Source organism: Sinocyclocheilus rhinocerous, unplaced genomic scaffold (assembly GCF_001515625.1).
Source record: "Sinocyclocheilus rhinocerous isolate Xijiao unplaced genomic scaffold, SAMN03320098_v1.1 scaffold735, whole genome shotgun sequence".
In the NCBI taxonomy this organism is placed as follows: domain Eukaryota; kingdom Metazoa; phylum Chordata; class Actinopteri; order Cypriniformes; family Cyprinidae; genus Sinocyclocheilus; species Sinocyclocheilus rhinocerous.
The window spans coordinates 1279579-1299988 of NW_015629505.1; the positions used below are offsets into that span (position 1 = coordinate 1279579).

Genomic DNA, 20410 nt, shown 5'->3' on the forward strand with positions numbered 1-20410 from the left:
TAAAAATATAATTGTTTTTTGGGAGTCACACCACATTATATTTTACATTCTTAACTAACCACAAAAATTAAAATTAATCTTAATTCAGAAATTAAAAACATGCTCATCATAGATGATGTATATTCAAGTCATTTTGTGTATGAACTGCATTTTTTATATAATTCTGAATAAACTAAGAGATGAGACAAAAAAATTAGCATCACATCACTGACCCATATAATTATTGTTTGATTAGTGAGCTCAAGTACAGAATCTTAAATATTCTTATTCTATTTCATAATATTGCTTTTTTTTTATTTAAAAATCCTAAAGCTTTCAGTTTGTTTAAGTCCCAGAGTCCCAGATTGTCGGTGTGGCCTTTGTAGATAAAGGCACTGTAGATAATATAGGTTATCTTTACTGTACAAATGGTTTACAAAAGGAAATAGTATTTCATGCAGATCAATTGATTTGCTTGTAATACAGCAAATGTGTGTATAGTGTAAATGAGGTCTGTAGTCTTTGGAATCATTTTGCATACTGTGCATGACCAGTTTTTTTTTTTCGTTTAGTGGCTTCAGATCTGCTCTGTGAGAATACTTAATCTTAAAATTATGTGTGGAGCTTGGATTATCCTCAGATAAACTGGTTTTGCTATTGTCTGACAGTGGCTCACAGCATATAAGCTTTTTAAAGAAGCGTTAATGATAGAAAGGCAGCAAGAGAAACGAAGCTCTGTGTTTCTGTTCAAACAGCAGCCACAACAAACAGACAACTGAGGCCGTCTCAAAGGAGTCCAACATGCTTAGAAAAACACATGCATGCACCGTCTGCTTGTGACTGACAGATGAGATGTTTAATATTTCTATCAGAAGTTGATTTCCTTTGTGACTACCACCCGCACGAGTGATGTTCAGAAGTGACAGCTTTTTTATTATCTTCTTTATCTTTTGTCCCACTCCTTCTCTTTGGTTTTTCTTCTCTGAAGTATACTTTCTCTGCATTTTACCTGTTACATCACCACATTTATGGATATGTGGCTGGTCTGTGTTGTTTTTGATGCCTTGTTTCTGATATCCCTTCCACATCTGTGGCCGTGGTGTTTGGCTCGATGGGATTTGGCATGCCAGGAACCCATGTGCTTATTCTGATCTACAGGGACATCTTGCTGCAGCGGGCCGTCAGGCTATGTGCTGGGCTTTAAATAATAAATTAGCATTTCCTGTGTGAGCTGTGCATGTCATTAAACACCCTAGGGTATCTTTTAGATCTAGAGATGGGCAGAGGGCATTGAAGCGCCACTTCTCTGCCTAGAAAATGGCAGCGTGGGCGTGTGCCACGTGAGAGTCATGCATTTATAGATGCCCTGTGTTGGCGCCGAGTGGATTTGATTCCATCAGATGCAAAATAGGTCATATTTCTTTTTCTCTTGGTGGAAAAATTCACTGAGAATTACTGTATTGTGTTTACAGTGTGTGGTCCTGGTGTCATTACAAATCAGTTCTAGCATATATATGGAAATTGCATGTGGAAATTTTGTTTAAATTTGTTTTGTTTTGCCTCTGTGACTTGAAATAATGTGCTTAACTGTGTGTGTGTGTGTGTGTGTGTGTGTGTGTGTGTGGTCTGTCTAACCTAGCAATACTTTGTGGGATAAAATTAATATGCAAAATGTCTCAAGAATGTAGCTGATGTATGAAATATTATTTTTCAAATGCAAAGCTATATCTATATCTATCTTATATATATATATATATATACAGTATATATATATATATACACACTCTCTCATACACTCTGAAATTCTTGAAAATAGGGTGATTTATTTTATGTAAAGGAACCATCATTTTGAATAAACAATGGTTGTTGCCAACTAGATTCAAAACAAACCAGGCATTGTGTCAGTGTTTTTTTTCTGTGAGAATTATATTTAATCTTTAATCTTATATTTAATATTCACCAGTATATCAATACATAATAATAAACAGCAATATTTGCCTCTATATAATTTTAATACATGAATAACACAAACTTACAGTATCTCTGAGTTTTCATTTGATTCGTTGAAACTGATATTTTTGAACTGATTCAAGAAAACGAATCAAATGATCACAAAATATTTTAATTTAAATGCTGTACTTTGACCTCAGTTAGATGTGCATGTGTGTGTGATCCACATGTGTCACAATTCCCAAAATACAACAGTCCAGCATAAAGTTTCATGTGTACTCTAATGAGGTACCTACTCATTTAATTCTATTGCATCATGAGGGCAGGACAATGTTCAGCACAGATAGATTTAAACTGGTCCAGATTCCTGTGCCTTTTTTTCCACTTGTGTCTAATTAATGGATCCTGTGACTTGCCCTGCATGCACTGTTGTCCCAGTGCTCATTTACACTGACCGCTTAAATCAGTCAATCAATACGATTGTTTGAGCTGGCACAAAGCGAGTAATCAAATGGACTACTGCTCAGCTACTTTTCCTGGGTTTCTTTTTCCCTCCCTCTCTCTCTCTCTCTCTCCGGAGGTGGTAGATATTGCAAACAGTTATTAATCTGTGTGCTTTTGGGTAATGACGACCTTGTTAATTCACAAAAGGCTTTTCATGTCGCTTGTGGAGTCTTCATGATAAACCAGATATTTGTGTTCCGAGCTGTCATCGCTAATCTCTAATGTGTGTCGCCGTCGAGACCTTGGCTCAGTTTTTGTTCCTTTTTTATGAATTCTGTCACATTCATAATGTATGGTTGCGCTTGGTGTCCGTGCGCAGATTCTGCAGACGCAGGGGACAAACAGAATCCTGTGAGACTGACCATGGTGCGAATAAAACATTTGCCTACCGCATATCTGTCTTTATCTGTTCCGACCCCTCCTTTCTCTGTGGGCGTGTACGTGACTAAAGCATGAATTTGAATGCGAGCTAAACGAGCTTTCATGCTGGTTAGTTTAGCTGGCGGAGGCATTTAGATGGAGCTGAATAACCCAAGGTCCCAGAGGATCAGGAGGGCCGGTGGAGATGAAAACAAGGAGCTTTTGCCGTCCGTTGTGTAACATTCGCTTTCTCGAATGTATTTTGAGAGTATGCATGCACGTTTGATGTTAGATTGTAGGTTGTGTCTCTGTGAAGTTTCATGGCAGGGCAGAAGGTGTGCAACCCCCCTCCTATCCATATACACACATCAATCTCTTTCTAAAAAAACGCTATAATAAAATGTCTCCAACTGAGCAAACCCTTAGCAACCTCAAGCCGAGGGGCGATGGTGATTGGCTGAGATGAGTCAGGTGATCAGCTTGCAGTCGTGCCGTATTTTCCCTCTCTCTCTCCCGCCTCTATCCATGTGTATCTTTCTCGTTTTCTCTTCTCCCTCGCTTACGCCTTCCCTCCCTCTCTCTCTCTCTCTTCTAGTCTGTAGAAGGCACTCATAGTCTCTTCTGATGCACAGACAATTTATCATCCCTATCTGCTTACCAAAGTAGGACTTCTCCAGTCATCACTTTTGATCTGACAGAGCGGACTTTATTTTACTGGTGTGGGGCTTTTTTTATTGCTCTAGGAGCAGGGACGGGGAAATCAGAGAGGGGGAGAGGACAAACTCTCACCTAAACAGAAAAGCAAAGCTGTGTAGAGGAAGCAGACAGTGTAGCCAGGCTGCCATCATGGATGCGAGGTGGCATTGTTCCTCATCCCAGGTAGTCGCTCTTTCTCACGGTCCTTCTCCATCCAGCCATCATCGCATGCAGAGTCTTTGATGTTGTCATATCCATGCAGTGAAAGAGGCATGCACCATTTGTCTGCAGCGCTCTGCACATAGAGCAAGCAAGAGAGAGAGAGGGGGGCAGAGAGAATTGGGGCAGCAGGGAGGGAGTTAAGGGAAAAGAAGGAAAAGTTGCAGTGCTTTTGTGAGCGTGCATGGGGTTGGCATCGTTAGTCACCGATGTCCACATCTGTTGCAGCGAATTTGCGTTTCCAGAGTCATTCGTGGCATGCACAATTCTTCTCATCCTTAACTAGACGCTTCCTTCTGTCGTCTCGACCGCCTACTTACGCTGTCATTTGTGCCGTCCTTTTTTGATCTGCATCTCATTTTATTCTGCCCCTCATTAAAAGTGTGTGAAGATCAAGTGCTGTCCTCCAGTAAAGTTTAACCCAGTGCGCTGTGAACAAGTGTGTAAATTGTGTTGTGCGAAGTCTGTAGGTTGCCCTCTCTCTCTCTCTCTCTCTCTCTCTCTCTCTGTATAAAATTTAGAGCTTCAGTCTGTAACAGCATGATCTGTCTGTGGGCAGCGTGTATGATCAGATTTATTTATGCCCACTTGGATGACCTCTGGGAGTTACTTGTAATGGCTACTTGTGACTCATATGTCTTCTCAAAGAGAGGGGGGCAGAGAGAATTGGGGCAGCAGGGAGGGAGTTAAGGGAAAAGAAGGAAAAGTTGCAGTGCTTTTGGGAGCGTGCATGGGGTTGGCATCGTTAGTCACCGATGTCCACATCTGTTGCAGCGAATTTGCGTTTCCAGAGTCATTCGTGGCATGCACAATTCTTCTCATCCTTAACTAGACGCTTCCTTCTGTCGTCTCGACCGCCTACTTACGCTGTCATTTGTGCCGTCCTTTTTTGATCTGCATCTCATTTTATTCTGCCCCTCATTAAAAGTGTGTGAAGATCAAGTGCTGTCCTCCAGTAAAGTTTAACCCAGTGCGCTGTGAACAAGTGTGTAAATTGTGTTGTGCGAAGTCTGTAGGTTGCCCTCTCTCTCTCTCTCTCTCTCTCTCTCTCTCTGTATAAAATTTAGAGCTTCAGTCTGTAACAGCATGATCTGTCTGTGGGCAGCGTGTATGATCAGATTTATTTATGCCCACTTGGATGACCTCTGGGAGTTACTTGTAATGGCTACTTGTGACTCATATGTCTTCTCAGAGTGAGTCAAGAGTTGTTTGAGTACTTTCATGGTCAGTCTTGATGCATTTGCCTGTTTTTTGTATGTTTGTTTATTTTTTAAATGTTATATGCTTGTAGATAATATAGAAGACCTTAATTGTATTTAACTTAAAGAAAAAAAATTGACAATTTCTTAAAAGCCTTTTCATTTACTCAAGTCAATTTGATTTGCCATTTGCAACCTATTTTACTTAAGCAATTTTTCATATTTCTTAGTGAAACTTGAAACTAAGCAGGAAAAAAATAGGACTGAACTAGATTTTATCCTTCTGGAATCGATTGGACAACAAAAAGTTAACGTTACAAACCAGAAAAGAAGCCAGACTGAATGCTTTTAGTGAGTTTTGCTCAATAAAAACGACTATTTGGCTAATGGTTAACATTATCCAACATTCAATTAATATCTATGAAGACAAAAACTGCTTTCTTTGGAATAGAATGCACCAATGTATCATTCACAATGCAAGCAGAAACATGAATTTAAAAATTAAATGGGTTAATTTTGATTTTATGTCGCCTTTAATAAGAGAGTTTTAATTAGGTGTCATAAATAACCAAGGTATTGTAAAGCTTTTGAATGTGCTGAAATAATCTAATTTCTAAATGAGAATTATTCTTGATTTTATTTGTGAAGACCTGCACAGGAAGAAATCTTAATTTCCATCTTCTATGAAAGTTCCATATTCTCTATTATTCATCTCTGTACGGCATTAGGAGATGGGAAACTGAGTGTGTGTGGGGTTTTTTTTTTAGCTCTTTTGAATCTTTCACAAGTTGAATCTCACATACAGGATGTCAGTGAGCGCATATATGGAGGCCCTGTGGGCCAGCTCTATATATTCCTGTACATGCTGGCATTATACAAGCAAGTGTATCTCCATTGTGTTTCCTGCATTTTTTTTTCTTCTTTTTTTCAACTGTTCTTTTTAGAGAATACTGCAGTGCTTCAGTGGCCATTTTTTTATTCATTGTATGAGCTCTCTGTATTTTAAACACACAGCTCTCAGCGAACTGAGGCTGCATTTAGCACCAGGACCTCTCTATGAATATTCACACTTCATTAGCGGTGCTGCTAAGTTAGCTGGCAGACTTTGATGTTCTTGTACTTTCTCTCACACTGGCTGGAGGAAAGGAATATGGAGAGAAAGAAAAAGGAAAAACAGGTAGCGAGAAATCAATGGTTTGCTTTGCAGGTCCCAGCTGAGCCACCAAGGCGATTCGGTTTTTATTTCCTATCATTTTGAACAGGCTGAATCTTCATGTCACCATGGCAACAACAACAGACGGTGCACTGTTCTGAGATATTCGTATTCGTGGTGGAATTCTAGCATCTTCATGACTGAAAGAGATGGAGAGATAGAGGTGAATGTGAGCGTCTGAGCCTGGCCATCTCAGATGGGCTGTAAAATTTATATTGTTTTTTTTAGTGCAAATGATTACAGAACAAGAATTTGAGATATGTGATATATTTTAGATGGAAATTGATGGAACCGTTAAGAGGGTTTTGAGGGTCAGTACTTACAGACTACAAAATTAAGAGTAAGAGCCCGAATACGAGCAGAAAATAGTGTTACTGAGCAGTTGGCTGGAACTGCTAGACAATATATGATGCACTTACTTGAGATAATAACATAAAACTTACTTATACGAGGTAAAAAGGTTTAGGCTAGAGGGATCAGTGGGTCAGATCCACCCACTTCCTGCTCCTGTCTTATCCAGGGCATGTACAGTTGGCTCAGTCAGGTCCTACTTTTAGTTTGTGTCTCTGTAGATCAGTCTCGCAGCTAAGAGGTAATTGGAATGGGCTGAATGGAGGTGGAGCTTGAAAAGTGTGTGTTTTGTGAGAGCGTGTGTGTTGAGGTGTAACTCCTTTCTCATTAGGGCACAGCTGGTTTCCCCTCTGCGTTCACAGGTGAACTGAGTGCCGTCTTCTCTCTTTCAAAAATATTTTTAATAATCTTTCCAACCCCAAACTTTTGAACAGCAGAATATGTTGTGAAAATTCAATATACGTTGCCAAGCTCTACTTACAACTTAGGATGGCTGTTCCGGCACAATGGTGTGATACCTCATGGATCTCCACTTGTGCTTTCACTTTCCTGCTGACATCTTTAACCGCTACACAACACCTCATCACTCTCCTTCTTCACCATTCTAGAACTCCTTCCTTTCTCTCTGTGGTCATGTCAAGAGAGGGAACATTGTGTCTAAGTTGTCTGTCATGCTTAAGCCTATACATTATTAAGACTGTGTACCTTTCCCCCATGCCTTTTATCAGAAGCATAACCACATTTCAGTTGACTACTTAAAGGGATACTCCACCCCAAAATGAAAATTTTGTCATTAATCACTTACCCCCATGTCGTTCCAAACCCATAAAAGCTTTGTTCGTCTTCGGAACACAATTTAAAACCAGATTTTAAAATCACAAACCTTGTGGCTTGTGACTGTCCGATTGACTGCCAAGTAAATTACACTGTCAAACTTCGCGTACAAAAAGTATTCCCGTCGCTTCATAACGTTACGGTTCAACCACTGATGGCAGATGGACTATTCGGACAATGTCTTTCATACTTTTCTGGACCTTAACAGTGTAATTTACTTGGCAGACAATCGGACAGTCACAAGCCTCCCGGTTTTCATCCAAAATATCTTAAATTGTGTTCCGAAGACGAACAAAGCTTTTAGGGGTTTGGAACGACATGGGGTAAGTGACTAATGACAAAATTTTCATTTTGGGGTGGAGTATCCCTTTAATTCAATGTCTATGGTAGTTGAGGTCTTTTATGCATTACATGTCAGTTCACAGAATGAGAGACGAAGCGGTATGGATGACTTCACCCATCAGCCCGTGGATCCCAGGACCTCTGTGTTATTATTCTTTCTCTCTCTAGAGTCAGGCAGACACATGCCGCTGCCGGCCTTTAGTGAGGGCTCTGTTGTGCACTCCTGCTGCAACACATTACCTCCATGTCTCCCAGCCTTCCAGCAGCACATAAACCAGCACTGTAACGTCAGTGATCTAAATTATTCACCCGCACTGACCTACTTGCAGGGTGTTTGAGAGCTGGGAGTTGAACAGATATCGCTGCAAGGAAAATGGCAACCATGTGGTTATAGCAACCACTTTAAAACAACTGTGCAGGGTGCCCTCCCACTCCCACTTTCCTCTCCCTTTATTCTCAGTCTCTTTCTCTTTCCGTGTTGTTTCATGTGGTCCTCGTGGCTGTGATGATGGTGAAAGGTCCTGATTGGCGTGGGCATTGCCCCGCAGCCTGTGGGCAGACTGTGTGAGCTCAGAGAGACAAATTGATGTCTTTCCTCCCTGCGCACACACACTCAGCCAGTCCTGCATTTCTATTGGGACAAACACACATGCCTGTACACGTTTGGCCAGCTGGCAAATGTATACACACTCTGGTTAATTGCAGAGAGAGAGAGAGAAGTGTGAAGACTGGCACTAAATGGATGCCACCAAAGCGACGTCGTCAGATGTAATTTTCTGCCGTAGCACTAAGAGGAACATCGAGCTCGCTGCCTTTTTGCATAGTTGATGGAGAATTCCTGCACGGAGAGACGTTCTGAGCTATTAAACCGCAGTCGGATACCATCTTTGGAATTCAAACCGTGAAATCTCAACATGGCTTTCTTTCCCTTCGGAACCATCACTGGAGCAGAGGCAAGATTTCCTTCAGTATGTGGTGTTGTGCGCGTCTCAGTGCCGTGTGTTGTCATTGATAGGGCTTGTCTTTAGATTTGCTTCCTATGGTTTCATTTCAGATTAAAAGGCATGTTTGATGAGATTGTTTTCCAGCGGGATGGAAGGATGTGAGGGGATTTGATGCTCCTCGCACCACATGTTCCTGCGTGACTGTCTTTATTAAGCAACTGCTGGCAAAATTGCATTCGTGAAATCTTTGTGTATGTGCGAGTGTGTGTTTGTGCTGCTCTGATTGATATTTCCAACTGCCGTGATGTGGAAGTCTCTCCAGACTGTACTATAAGGTGATCTGGTGTGTTAAATCCACAGAAACAGTTGTTTTTGCAGAAATGTTGTGACCTTTGACGGTTTGGACAACTTTGATCGCGCCTGTGAGTCAAAGCTCAGAGGACCTGTGAGAGATGTCAGAGTGGCAGTGGAAAGGACATTTCCTATTTCGCTCCTCTCTCTCTTTCACAGCGTGAGGCCTTAGATGACACAGCAACCCTATAAAACTGTAATGATGCCGCTAGGTGTTTTAATTAACCCTTCATCTCTTCTGTGTCTCTCTGGTACAGGATGATCTTCTGGTAGCGTCGGCAGAATGTCCCAGCGACGATGAGGACATTGACCCTTGCGACCCAAGTTCAGGTGGGTTAGGTTAGTCATCTTTCTTTTATATTATTACCGTCCATATGTGTTTTTTTCCTCCAAAATTATTCACCATTTTTCCGTCATTCTGTTTGAAACCACTCTGTGAAAGATTATTTGACTATAGTATAAGTTAAAAGAACACAAGTCCATTTTCTCACTATAATCTGGGGGTGAAACAATCCTTAGATTTGACATTTTACCAAATACACTTTTTCATGAGTACAAAAATAGTGTTAAAATACCAAATGGCATCATTTCTCAAAAATTCAGCCAAGTGGACACATTGTACAGCAGAAAAATTAAAAACAATCTGAGAAATAATGTGTCCGTTGTGTCAAGCGCGACGAGATTCCAGCGAGAAGTCATTTTCCTGTCCACACTGAATGCGAAAATTCAACGCAACAAAACAGCCAATCATAACAGCGAGGGCGAAGTGAAGAGCGTAAAACCTAGAACACCATTTGTATTTTCAGCACTCCCATGAGGCGGCATCCATTTTGTGGTGTTCCTTGTGGATCTTGAGGGATTTGTCATATCCGATGTTTCTCAGCTTCCAAAAACAACCTTTCCTAGGCTCATCTATGTTTGATGTTTAATAATCAGAAGCTACTGTGCAGAAATAGAAAATGTAGCGGCATTCACTGCTTGTCGCAGCTAGTTTAAACAGGAGCTCAGATTAACTCGAAAAAGCTTTTATCGTTTTGTTGCCAGTTAGGACGCGCTGTTACCTGAGCTGCGTTGTTGCTTATGTGCTCATTTATCAAAATATCCAGTGTGCGCTGAAATATATGTTTGTATAATCTGCCTTTGCCTCTTTAAACAGACATTAATACCTCATTAAACCACATTAAATCCTTTACCCTCTTTATGTGCTGTAAATATAGTATTTTAATTTTCTTTTTGGCACAGAGGGAGCTCATTGCTTAGATGAGTTTTTAAATAGGTCATTATATTAAACAAACATAAACTTGTGCCTGTCATCAAATTTCTTTGTGCTTCTGTAGAATTTCAGCTCACGTATTTCATTTTTGCCAGTTTTATGCACAGTTAAATATATCTTATGCTAAAGTCTATATTTTCTTACAGTTTTACCCCTAATCCCTATTCTTTCTCATTGATTGTGTGCAGGTTAAAGAGACCTGGCGAATTTTGTTGAGGTATAAATTCAGAAAAGGCCAGAGAACATGCTAGCGTAGCACATATTGCGTTTCTCATTTCTCCACGCAGCGGGCGCATCCTGGTTACTCAGTCGACTGCGCAAACCACTTTCGACATGAAAAATGAAGCACAAAGGTTAACCCAATCTGGGTTCCTTCAGCTGGCTTAGTTACAGCTGCTAGTGGCCCATGCAGCAGTCATATTATACATAGGGCAATGAAAGCATGTCCATGACATAATGGAAAAACATGCTAATAAATCATACAAATGATCTTGATAATAAGCACAAAAAAAAGCAGAAACATAAAATGTTGGCCAAAGCTCAGAAGGTCTCAGATAAATGATGTTACGGATCCCCAAAGTGTCCTCCTTCCACACAACATTTCTAAAAACAGATGTTTGAGCAGAGGTCGCCATTCATAATTCCCTGCTGTACTTTGTCATCATCTCATTTCCTGCACCTGCGGGTTGCAGTGGATCGGGCCTAAGCTGTAAACGGCTTTGTCACAGGTGTTGTTTTGTCAAGCATTTGTGCACAGCCTGCAGCTGCACTGTCTCGCAGTTACTCTCCCCTCTCCAAGAGACATAAATCAGAAGAAACTATACCACACTATTCTACCCACCACGCTACTCTCTGTGCCAGGAATAAATAGCCATGATGTGAGGTTCACTCAATGGTCACGACTCATGGGAAATGTGCAACATATCCATTCTGATCGCTCTGTGTTAACCAGATGTGTCTTGTGACCGTTTGATAAGCAAAGTGTGTTAGCACAAGCTTACACTACAAGTTTGTCCGTTCAGTGGCGGCACATTCTATACATATATCGCAAGGTTGAGTGTCATTTTTGTGGTTCATATCCTATTTACTCAAGTGACTGTAAGGTGCCGTGAAGCAGTTTCTCAGTGGGATATCTAATCTCATCAGGAGAGAAATCAATTTGGCAAAGAAATATTGATTTTTGGGTTTCTTTCAAGTTTCTTCTAGCTTCATTCCTCTTAGTATTTCACGTCCGCTCAGAACTGAATAATATTGTTACTGGTGTGAAAGAAGCTGCGATGTTAACATTAAAATAATGAATAATAGTAAATGAACTTTCATAATCAATAAGAACAATTAGTTAGATAGTTTAAGGTTTTTAAGAAAGGGGTAATATGCAGTCAGCTGGTCATTATAGCAAATTAAATCATGACAGGGTGATGGACGACTCCAACATGGAGTTAATTAAATGGCTTCTAACCATATAAATATAGTAAATACGTGGACATGAAATATTGATGTGTGTTGAAGTTATAATTTTACCTGAGTGTTATCTTAAAAATAAGGAAAATAAAAAGTGTTAGAGTACAAAACAAATGGCTTAGCAACAAGATAAGCACTCCAGCAATATTATAGTTCTAATATCGCAATGAAACAGAAGTAGAAATGGATAATTTCTCCAGTATTGTGATCAGTGTTGGGCAAGTTACTTCCAAAATGTAATACATTATATATTACTAGTTACTGTCTTTTGAAAGTGTACAAGGTTCCCAACCCTGGTCCTGGAGTATCCCCAACTCGGCACATTTTGTATGTTTCCCTAATCAAACTCACCTGAATCTCTACTAACACCTCGTTAGTAGAGACATCAAGACCTGAAATGGATGAGAGATGTCCAAACTGTGTACTGTTGGGTTATGCCGAGTTCACACTGCACGATTTTAGCCCGATTTTTCACTTGCCGACAGGTTTTGCGAAATCGCCGACAAATGCCCGAAATCGGAGGCAAATCAGTGCTCGTTCACACGAGTGACAATCACGCAGTGTGAATTATCAAAGACGCGATCTGAGGGAAAACCTCCTGTCGCCGATCCATCGTGCAATGTGAACACAGCAGCGACTGACTGCTACCTCAGATAGTCACGCAGTGTGAAAACCACGGTGACCCGACGACTTTGAAAATCGTGCAGTGTGAACTCGGCATTACTCCAGGAACAGGGGTTGGGAACCAATAGGAGATTTTAGTTCCAACCCCAATCAAACACACCTGAACCAGCTAATCAAGGTGTTCATGGTTACTTGATAATTACAGACAGGTGTGTTGGAGCAGGGTTGGAACTCTACTAAAGTCTGTAGATTTAGTCGGCTAAAATCGAATGGGTTTAGTTACAGTGTAATGCATTTATTAAGTATTTCTCTAAAATTTCCAAACTCATATAGGTTTGATATTAAGGTTTCATCATGCAACATAGACACAGATTTAACTGCTATGACACACAACATGCCTTTATATTAAAATTAAATAAAACCACTTTTCATAAAGAAACAAGAACATGGTCCTCCTTTTAATGAAATACCAATGGTTATATAATATGCATTCTTTATAACAACTTCATTCTTTCAAGCAGACATATTTATTTATATAAATAAATTTAAATTAATCCTTATTAGGGTTACTAAAGTGATTCAGTCAAGAGCAGTGAGTGATTTTCTCTCTTTCTTTTGTTGCTTGATTAACATTAATGACAAGACAACAGCAACTAAATTAGGCTGCTGTCCCTTTAAAACCGAATGCATGGGTGCTTTATACTGATACACATCCGATATTCTTTTTTTCTTTTTTTACACATCCGGTATTCTCCCAAGATGTAAACGAGTGTGTTTACGTGAATACTCATCAAAACGTACAATTCGACATCATTTTGTGTGTATTTCTCCGTTCACGTGACGCGAAAGAGAGCTGAATTCAGTACTCGTGCGCTGTGTGAGAGGCGGTTTTCTGTGTGCGTGATTCAGGTGTGTGCGTTTAGAAAACCGGACCGAATTGACTTTTGTTTAGCGTCGTCATGCTTTTTAAATTTATCCACGTGTCTGCTCTTCTCTTACTCCCAGATATTGACATTTTTTTACTTTTTATGGGACATGCAGCAAGTGTATGCTAGCTTATGTCCCGCCGGATAGATCAATAGGCTGTTACAGTTCAAATGTTTGCATCTAACCTCTTAACCACGCAGGAGATTCGTTCTGACTGGATTTATTCCCATAAATCGTCCCTCCTTAACATTTGTCTCGTTTATTTTCATTGACGAAAATTATTCGTCAACGAAATTAACACTGACTGGAAGGTCGAGTCATGCGGGGGTTTCGGTTACCCAATTGACCTGACTAATATTTAGCATTGCCATGAATGATGGTGCATATTAGGAAATAGCTGAAAAAGTGAACTGCCAACTGAAAGCCCCAAGTAACCAATCTGAATCAAGTGTTCTAGAAAGCTCTGTAATAATAGAGTTAAATGAATAGGCCTGTGATTGTAATGAACGGTCTCTTTCTCTTTTCCTTTCCTGTGTGTCCACAGCTCACCCTCCACTGCCTGAGGCCAAGGGTTACCCCAGCCCGGAAGTGATTCGGGAGTCCAGCAGCACCACGGGCATGGTCGTAGGCATCGTCGCGGCAGCCGCCCTTTGCATCCTAATCTTGCTCTACGCCATGTACAAATACCGAAATCGCGACGAGGGCTCGTACCACGTGGATGAGAGCCGTAACTACATTAGTAATTCCGCCACGCAGCCCAACGGAGCCGCCGTCAAAGAAAAGCCCATTGGCGTGCCCAAAAATAAAAAAGATAAAAAGAACAAGGACAAGGAGTACTACGTCTGATCTCACAGACTTTCTCCCCGCCCCTTACAACCCAACCACAGATCTTGTGCTCTGAACTCACACACAAAAGGGGAGGGGAGATCCACCCGTGTATAGTAATTGAGAAAAAAAAAATAGAAAAATACAAAACTGTCTTAGATTGACCTAAGACACAATATACTGTTACTAACAACAAGAAAACAATTTATAACCAAGCACACCAGAACTTTACTAAGCTGAAAAGTGTGTACAAAATGAAACAGAACTGCTCAAGAAGAATCCATGTAGTCACTACAGTTGTGGATCACTGAGAGACAAGGCCGTTGGTTAGAATTAAGTGTATTTCATATTATGTTGCCTGTATATGTGTTGCCGGAACATTTTCCCTCTAAAGCCAGACAAACCATCTGCAACAATCCAAACAGACATTCACCGATGGGACAGACGGAAAAGGAATGAAGGACTTAAAAATTAGATGCTACCTATGATTGTTAAATCAGCCAAAGTATTTGACTCCCTTTTCTGATGGTATTGCGTGTTTGGATGAGAAAGAACCACTCCTTGTAGGATCCGAACTGATTTCCATTCGGTGGACAGAACCCTTGGTGTCAACAAGATGTCATGATAAAAGCTCTGGCAGAGGTGGACAGTGCTGAGACTCGGTCAGGGCGGCGGACGGTTCAGGATACTGCCTCGCTTTAATTTTCCGCACAGGAGGAGGCCACGAAACAGCTGGTGTGAAATAACTACCCCTACTGGGAGTCATGCGCTGTAATTTATGATTCATGAATTATTCACACCCGCCATAGACTTTTTATCAGGCCTCATTTCAACACACTTTGCGGAGGGAGTGTGGGAGGGAGGGGCAGCTGGGCTGGAGGTTTGTCACGGCCAGCCTTGAGAAAACCTCTGTGATGGTTTTATTAGACGGAAAAGGAATGAAGGACTTAAAAATTAGATGCTACCTATGATTGTTAAATCAGCCAAAGTATTTGACTCCCTTTTCTGATGGTATTGCGTGTTTGGATGAGAAAGAACCACTCCTTGTAGGATCCGAACTGATTTCCATTCGGTGGACAGAACCCTTGGTGTCAAAGAGAATTGTGGAGGCCTTAAATATCAATCCAAGTGTAAAGGTTGATGGATTTTCTTTCTGTTTGTATGTTTGTCAAAACGATGACAGCTGACAACAAGGAATACCGGGCGGGGCCATTCGGAATAGATTGAGGAAAATCTCCATGCACGTAAAGTATCTTATTACATGTTTATATACGGTGCAAAGACTATCTGTGTGCTCTCTGGACTGTGGCTGAAGTGGTGTTTTATAGCCTGCTTTGGGATTCAAACATGGTTTTTAAAATTACATGCGGTTTTAAGTTATAAATATAAAAAGACTCCATCTCTTTCAGTACTGACATCATTCATCTTGAGACTTCACCTTGAAGGTTCTGTATGATTGATTTCATGACATAGCACCTTGAATTTAACACCCTGTTCTGTTGTCCTCAACTTGATATTTTTCTCAGTCTCTAAAATCGACCTGACATATGAACATGAATTAAGCAGTTCGACATTCATTACTGTTCGGTAAATGTAAAAAATCTTTTCAATGGTGGGCTTAGTTTAATGAATGGCTCTCATTACCTGGGTCTAAAAATATATTCAATTAAACCTAGATATTCCTTATAATGGAGAGCCAGTTTCCCATATGTTTTCAGTGCCAGAAATGGACTCAAATGAGTTTCTCACTTCCATGCAGTATGCAAAAATATTGTTAATGAAAAATTACTGAATTTTTTTTGAAAAATTAATTACTCATATTTGAATGCTTAAACAAGCCATTTCAATAGTTAACCCTAACTCTGTAAACCAAATAGACTTCTTTATATTTTTATAATTTATTTTTAGTTTGGCGGATATATTATTCATTGGACAGTCAATGTTTATATATTTGCATAGTCAGGGAAATGTGTCTTTTTTGACACTGTACAAATTGTTTTACTGTTTTAAAAACAAATCTAATGTGACTATGAGACGATTTACAGAAAACCACACTAGCTACGATTATCACTCACTAAAAATAATGACATATGAAAGTGAGTGTGTGAAAATGGCTGAAGGGCTGAGAGGATGCAGAAGCTTCTTGGTGAGGTTTTCATCCTGATAAGGGCTAAAGCAAAAGCATTCTTCAGAATGCACACATCAATTTTTAATAAACCTGATGATGGACTTATATAACAGATGGATCTTTATTCCTCCCGATCTGTTAGCAGGCAAACTTCCCAGAGCACTGAAAAACTCAGAACTCTTTACACAGGTACTTATCTAACAGCATCTGTGCTGTGCAAATGATTATTTGCCAACAGGACAGTAGATTTTTAAAGAGTTTAAAAATAAAAATTAGTAAAAATATTTTTATATAAAGATAATTAATAATTCCTTACATTTATATAGCGTTTTTCTGGGCACTCAAAGCGCTTTACATAGAAGGAGGGAATCTCCTCATCCACCACCAGTGTGCAGCATCCACCAAAGATGGTAAAATTTGTAGTTTTGTGAATAGAAATCAAATGCAAATATTCTTGACCAGTTCTTGCTGACTCAAAAATATTTCAAAAAAGCAGTGATTACAAGTCTCATCTCACCACTGTCTTTGTGCTGAGCTGACGTCATTTCAGCTCTCACACACACACACTGTTCCAAACACCCCCTCTGCCAAGCACCATCACTACGTCACTGCAGCCCCCGTTAATGCTACAAAGGGTATTTCAGTTTAGCCATTATCTTGTTTTATATTTTTAAAGCATTATAACATTCTTCCATTCTGCTTCTATAACTACTAATCCTATCCTACCCTCAGCCCTATACTTTGGCTCTGATCTGAGTGTATTTGTGATGGGACAACCTTTTTGTCAAAACAATGGAAGACAGGACAGGGCGGAAAGGGCATTAATACTTTGAAAAATCTGTGTGAAAACAATCATCAATTTAGCATTTCCATTTGGTACCACTAGTGAGTCAGCGTTTCATCAGCTCATGCTGTCAGAACAAGAGCCAAATATCTAACATGGGAATTCAGCAAAACACAGTTGATCATAGCTGTAATTCAACATGATTTTAGTTAATTGGGTACAACGCCAGCGGCAGGGTTTGACCCGAGGGACGGCTGGGTATAGCGGAACGTTATGGGTCTGTGGGAATCGCTACTTTTATAGGTCATTTTTTACACTCACTTGGGGCCTCATTTATTATAAAATGTGCGTACGCACTGATTTGATCTTAGAGTGTGCGTACGCTAAAATCCACGGCAACGTTCATATTTATAAAAACGGTCTTTGACGTGGAAAAGTACTTTTACTTTTCCACGTCGAATCCATTCAGCCGATCTCTGGGTCTGGCGTAGCACTTTTAGCTGTAGCTTAGCATAGATCATTGAATCTGATTAGACCGTTAGCATCTCGCTCAAAAATGACCAAAGAGTTTCTATATTTTTCCTATTTAAAACTTGACTCTTCTGTAGTTACATCGTGTATTAAGACCGACGGAAAATGAAAAGTTGCGATTTTCTAGGCCGATATGGCTAGGAACTATCATTCCGGCGTAATAATAAAGGAACTTTGCTGCCATTCCATGGGTGCAGCAGGCGCAATGATATTACGCAGCGCCTGAAAATAGGCTAACTTCCGTCAACATAACCAACGTGACCACCTGCTTGCACAGGGAGCCTGCTGGGGACTATTTTCAGGCGCTGCATGAAACACTACATGATTTTAGAAATCCTATAAGATCACTGCAAATCACACTGTGTGACACTGTGTGTTATGTTTTAGCGCCGTGTCGTGTTGATTTCATGTCACATTTTTATTGGCTGGTCAGTAAACGTGGGTCGTAGCAGCAAACACACTGTGCGATGATCATGCTGAATTTCATTGTCAGAAAATGATCGTAGGCTATCTTTGGTCGCAAGACTGTAGGACAGAGGCAGGGATGGGCAGTAGGCCTATTTCAGATACATGTATTTAAAATACATATTTGAAATATAAAATACAAAAACCAAATGTAATTTGTATTAAAATACATTTAAGATGCTGATTTAGTTCAGACACACACCCTCCCCCCAACCCCAGCATTCATCACGTTAGCTGCAGCTGTACAGGGCTGCGTTTCCCGATAACGTTGTCTCTTAGCTCGCTACGAAGACTCTAAAGGTATATCTTAACTAAAGGTATACGTGTTCTAGGCGTGTTCCCCGAACTATACCTTAGGATGTTGCTTAAGGTAAACCTTCTTACGTGCGACGTTAGCAGGTACTGTCCATGGCGGTGGTGCTGAATAGGTTGATATCGATGGCTCGAGAATCGATTGTTCAATACAGGAGCTCTTTCACTGCGTTATAGAGCGGGTAAAGTGATGTTCATTATAAAGAAACACTTTAGAAATATTAGAAATTGCATTTATCGGGGCTCACTGCATTTATAAAGAAGGTATACTTAACTAAGAACGTTTCGGGAAACACGTATTAATGTAAAGGTACAACTTAAGGTATAACTTACGAACGACGTAGCGTTAAGAAAGTTTCGAGAAACGCAGCCCTGTACAACTCCATTCAGCACTGAATGAGTGACTTTTCTGGAATAAGATCAGGTGAGGATGTCATGGTCAATTGTACATGTTGATTAAAGTTAAAATAGTGCATCATACAGATTTGCCTTTAGTTAACACGAAATAAGTTTTAATAGTTAATCGGTTGCAGTTTTTTTATCAACTAGCTTGTCAAATGTGTTTAAAGCATTACTGCATGTTAGGGCTGGGTGATATGACAATACATATCAGTGTGATGATATAAAGTGTGAATCGACTGAACTTTTTCTAAATCGTTTACATACTGTAGATAGGCCTGTCGGGGTAAGCAAATATATCCGTGCCGTGCAGCTTTTAGTGGGCAGGAATTATTGGAACATTGGAGTGGAAAAGGAAGCATGGATGAATGAGTAATAGAATGTGATGTGCTTGGTGCACTTGCACTTATTATAAGTGTATATGTGTATGTGTCCTCTATACTTCTATGGCTCTCAATAGATTCAGTGGTTGGAGTTGGGTTAATACTCCTTGACAAGTTCTGTTGCTACTTTCTGATTACGTTTCTGGCTACATTTAGAATCAAAACATATTGATCATTGATTAATTGCTGTAATGCTAAAATGTTTGTTTTCAACTTCCAAATAGGTGTCCAATTATTGATAAATAAATATTTGATTTGTGAATATTGTACCCTAATTGAAGTAGTTGTTTAGTAGGATCATGATTTTGCATACCATTGCATGAATGACTGCCTGACAGATAATATATTATTATATTTATGATTAAAAATCAAATGATTAATTAGTTAGAAACTAGTTGCTATGAATACAGGTGCCTTCAGTTGCCTTCTTATGAATGACTTGTTTGTCATTGAGTCAGTGTTGCTGATGCAAAGTAGGCCCTTCGTTACCAAACACCAAGTAACTCAATCAGGATACAATTATGAGTCATTTGCAAACTGTTAAACATTAAACTGTTGGTTACTTTAAAACTAACCTTCATCTGGGAGATCACAAGGATATGTGAATATTTGATCTGTTAACTGGTTGCACATGTCAGATTTATTGCATTTATTGCATGACTCGGGCAGAGTCATGACTGCCCGACTGAGTCAGTGTAATGGTGAAGGGATAAATCAAATAGGCCAATTGATGGAAGGTTTGCGAAGAAATTTCATGTTCCCTTGTAGAAGTTTTTTTTTTTTTAATACAAAAATACAGTAGTTTATTTTGATACTTGGTGTGGCTGCTGTATTTTGTAGTTTTTTTTGTTTCACTTAAAATTAAGGTATTTGGTATTTTATTTTAAAATACATTTTGATGTATCTTTGCCCAACCCTGGACATAGGACCACCGTTTAGGAGCCACGATCACAGAAATCGCCACGAATGTTTCACGATGCCAATCTTTCATCTGAGACAGCCTAAAATCGTGCAGTGTGTCCTGGGGTCTCATTTATAAACGTTGCGCACGCACAAAATGCGCATAGAAATTGCGTACGCAATTTTCCACGCACATATCGGGATTTATAAAAAAATAAACTTGGCGTAAATATGTACGCACCGTACGGACATTCTAGACCATGCGTACGCACTCTTTTACCTGGAGTGAGAAAAGTAATGAAGTAAACAACGATTTTAAATTAAATACGTTTTCATTTCGATATACACATTTACATTAAATATTCCACTCTCATTAATGGAGATAAGCACTGAAATTACGTGAAGTCATTACGCAGAAGTTGAACAAAACTGATATGAATTTAGACATATTTAATG

The 20410-nt window shown here is 39.8% G+C and overlaps 1 protein-coding gene across 2 annotated transcripts; it reads left to right on the forward strand.

The window, feature by feature from the left end:
• The first annotated feature begins 3355 nt into the window (after positions 1-3355).
• Positions 3356-14652, forward strand: LOC107738983 (neurexin-1a-beta-like). Of its 2 annotated transcripts, none has more exons than XM_016550928.1 (3): positions 3356-3672; positions 9200-9281; positions 13772-14652. In XM_016550928.1, the coding sequence occupies exons 1-3, from the start codon at positions 3640-3642 to the stop codon at positions 14071-14073; spliced, it is 417 nt and encodes a 138-aa protein (XP_016406414.1). In that variant the 5' UTR covers positions 3356-3639; the 3' UTR covers positions 14074-14652. The 2 variants fall into 2 exon arrangements, with proteins under 2 accessions (XP_016406414.1, XP_016406413.1); XM_016550927.1 differs by lacking the exon at positions 3356-3672 and adding an exon at positions 8258-8600.
• The last annotated feature ends 5758 nt before the right edge of the window (positions 14653-20410 follow it).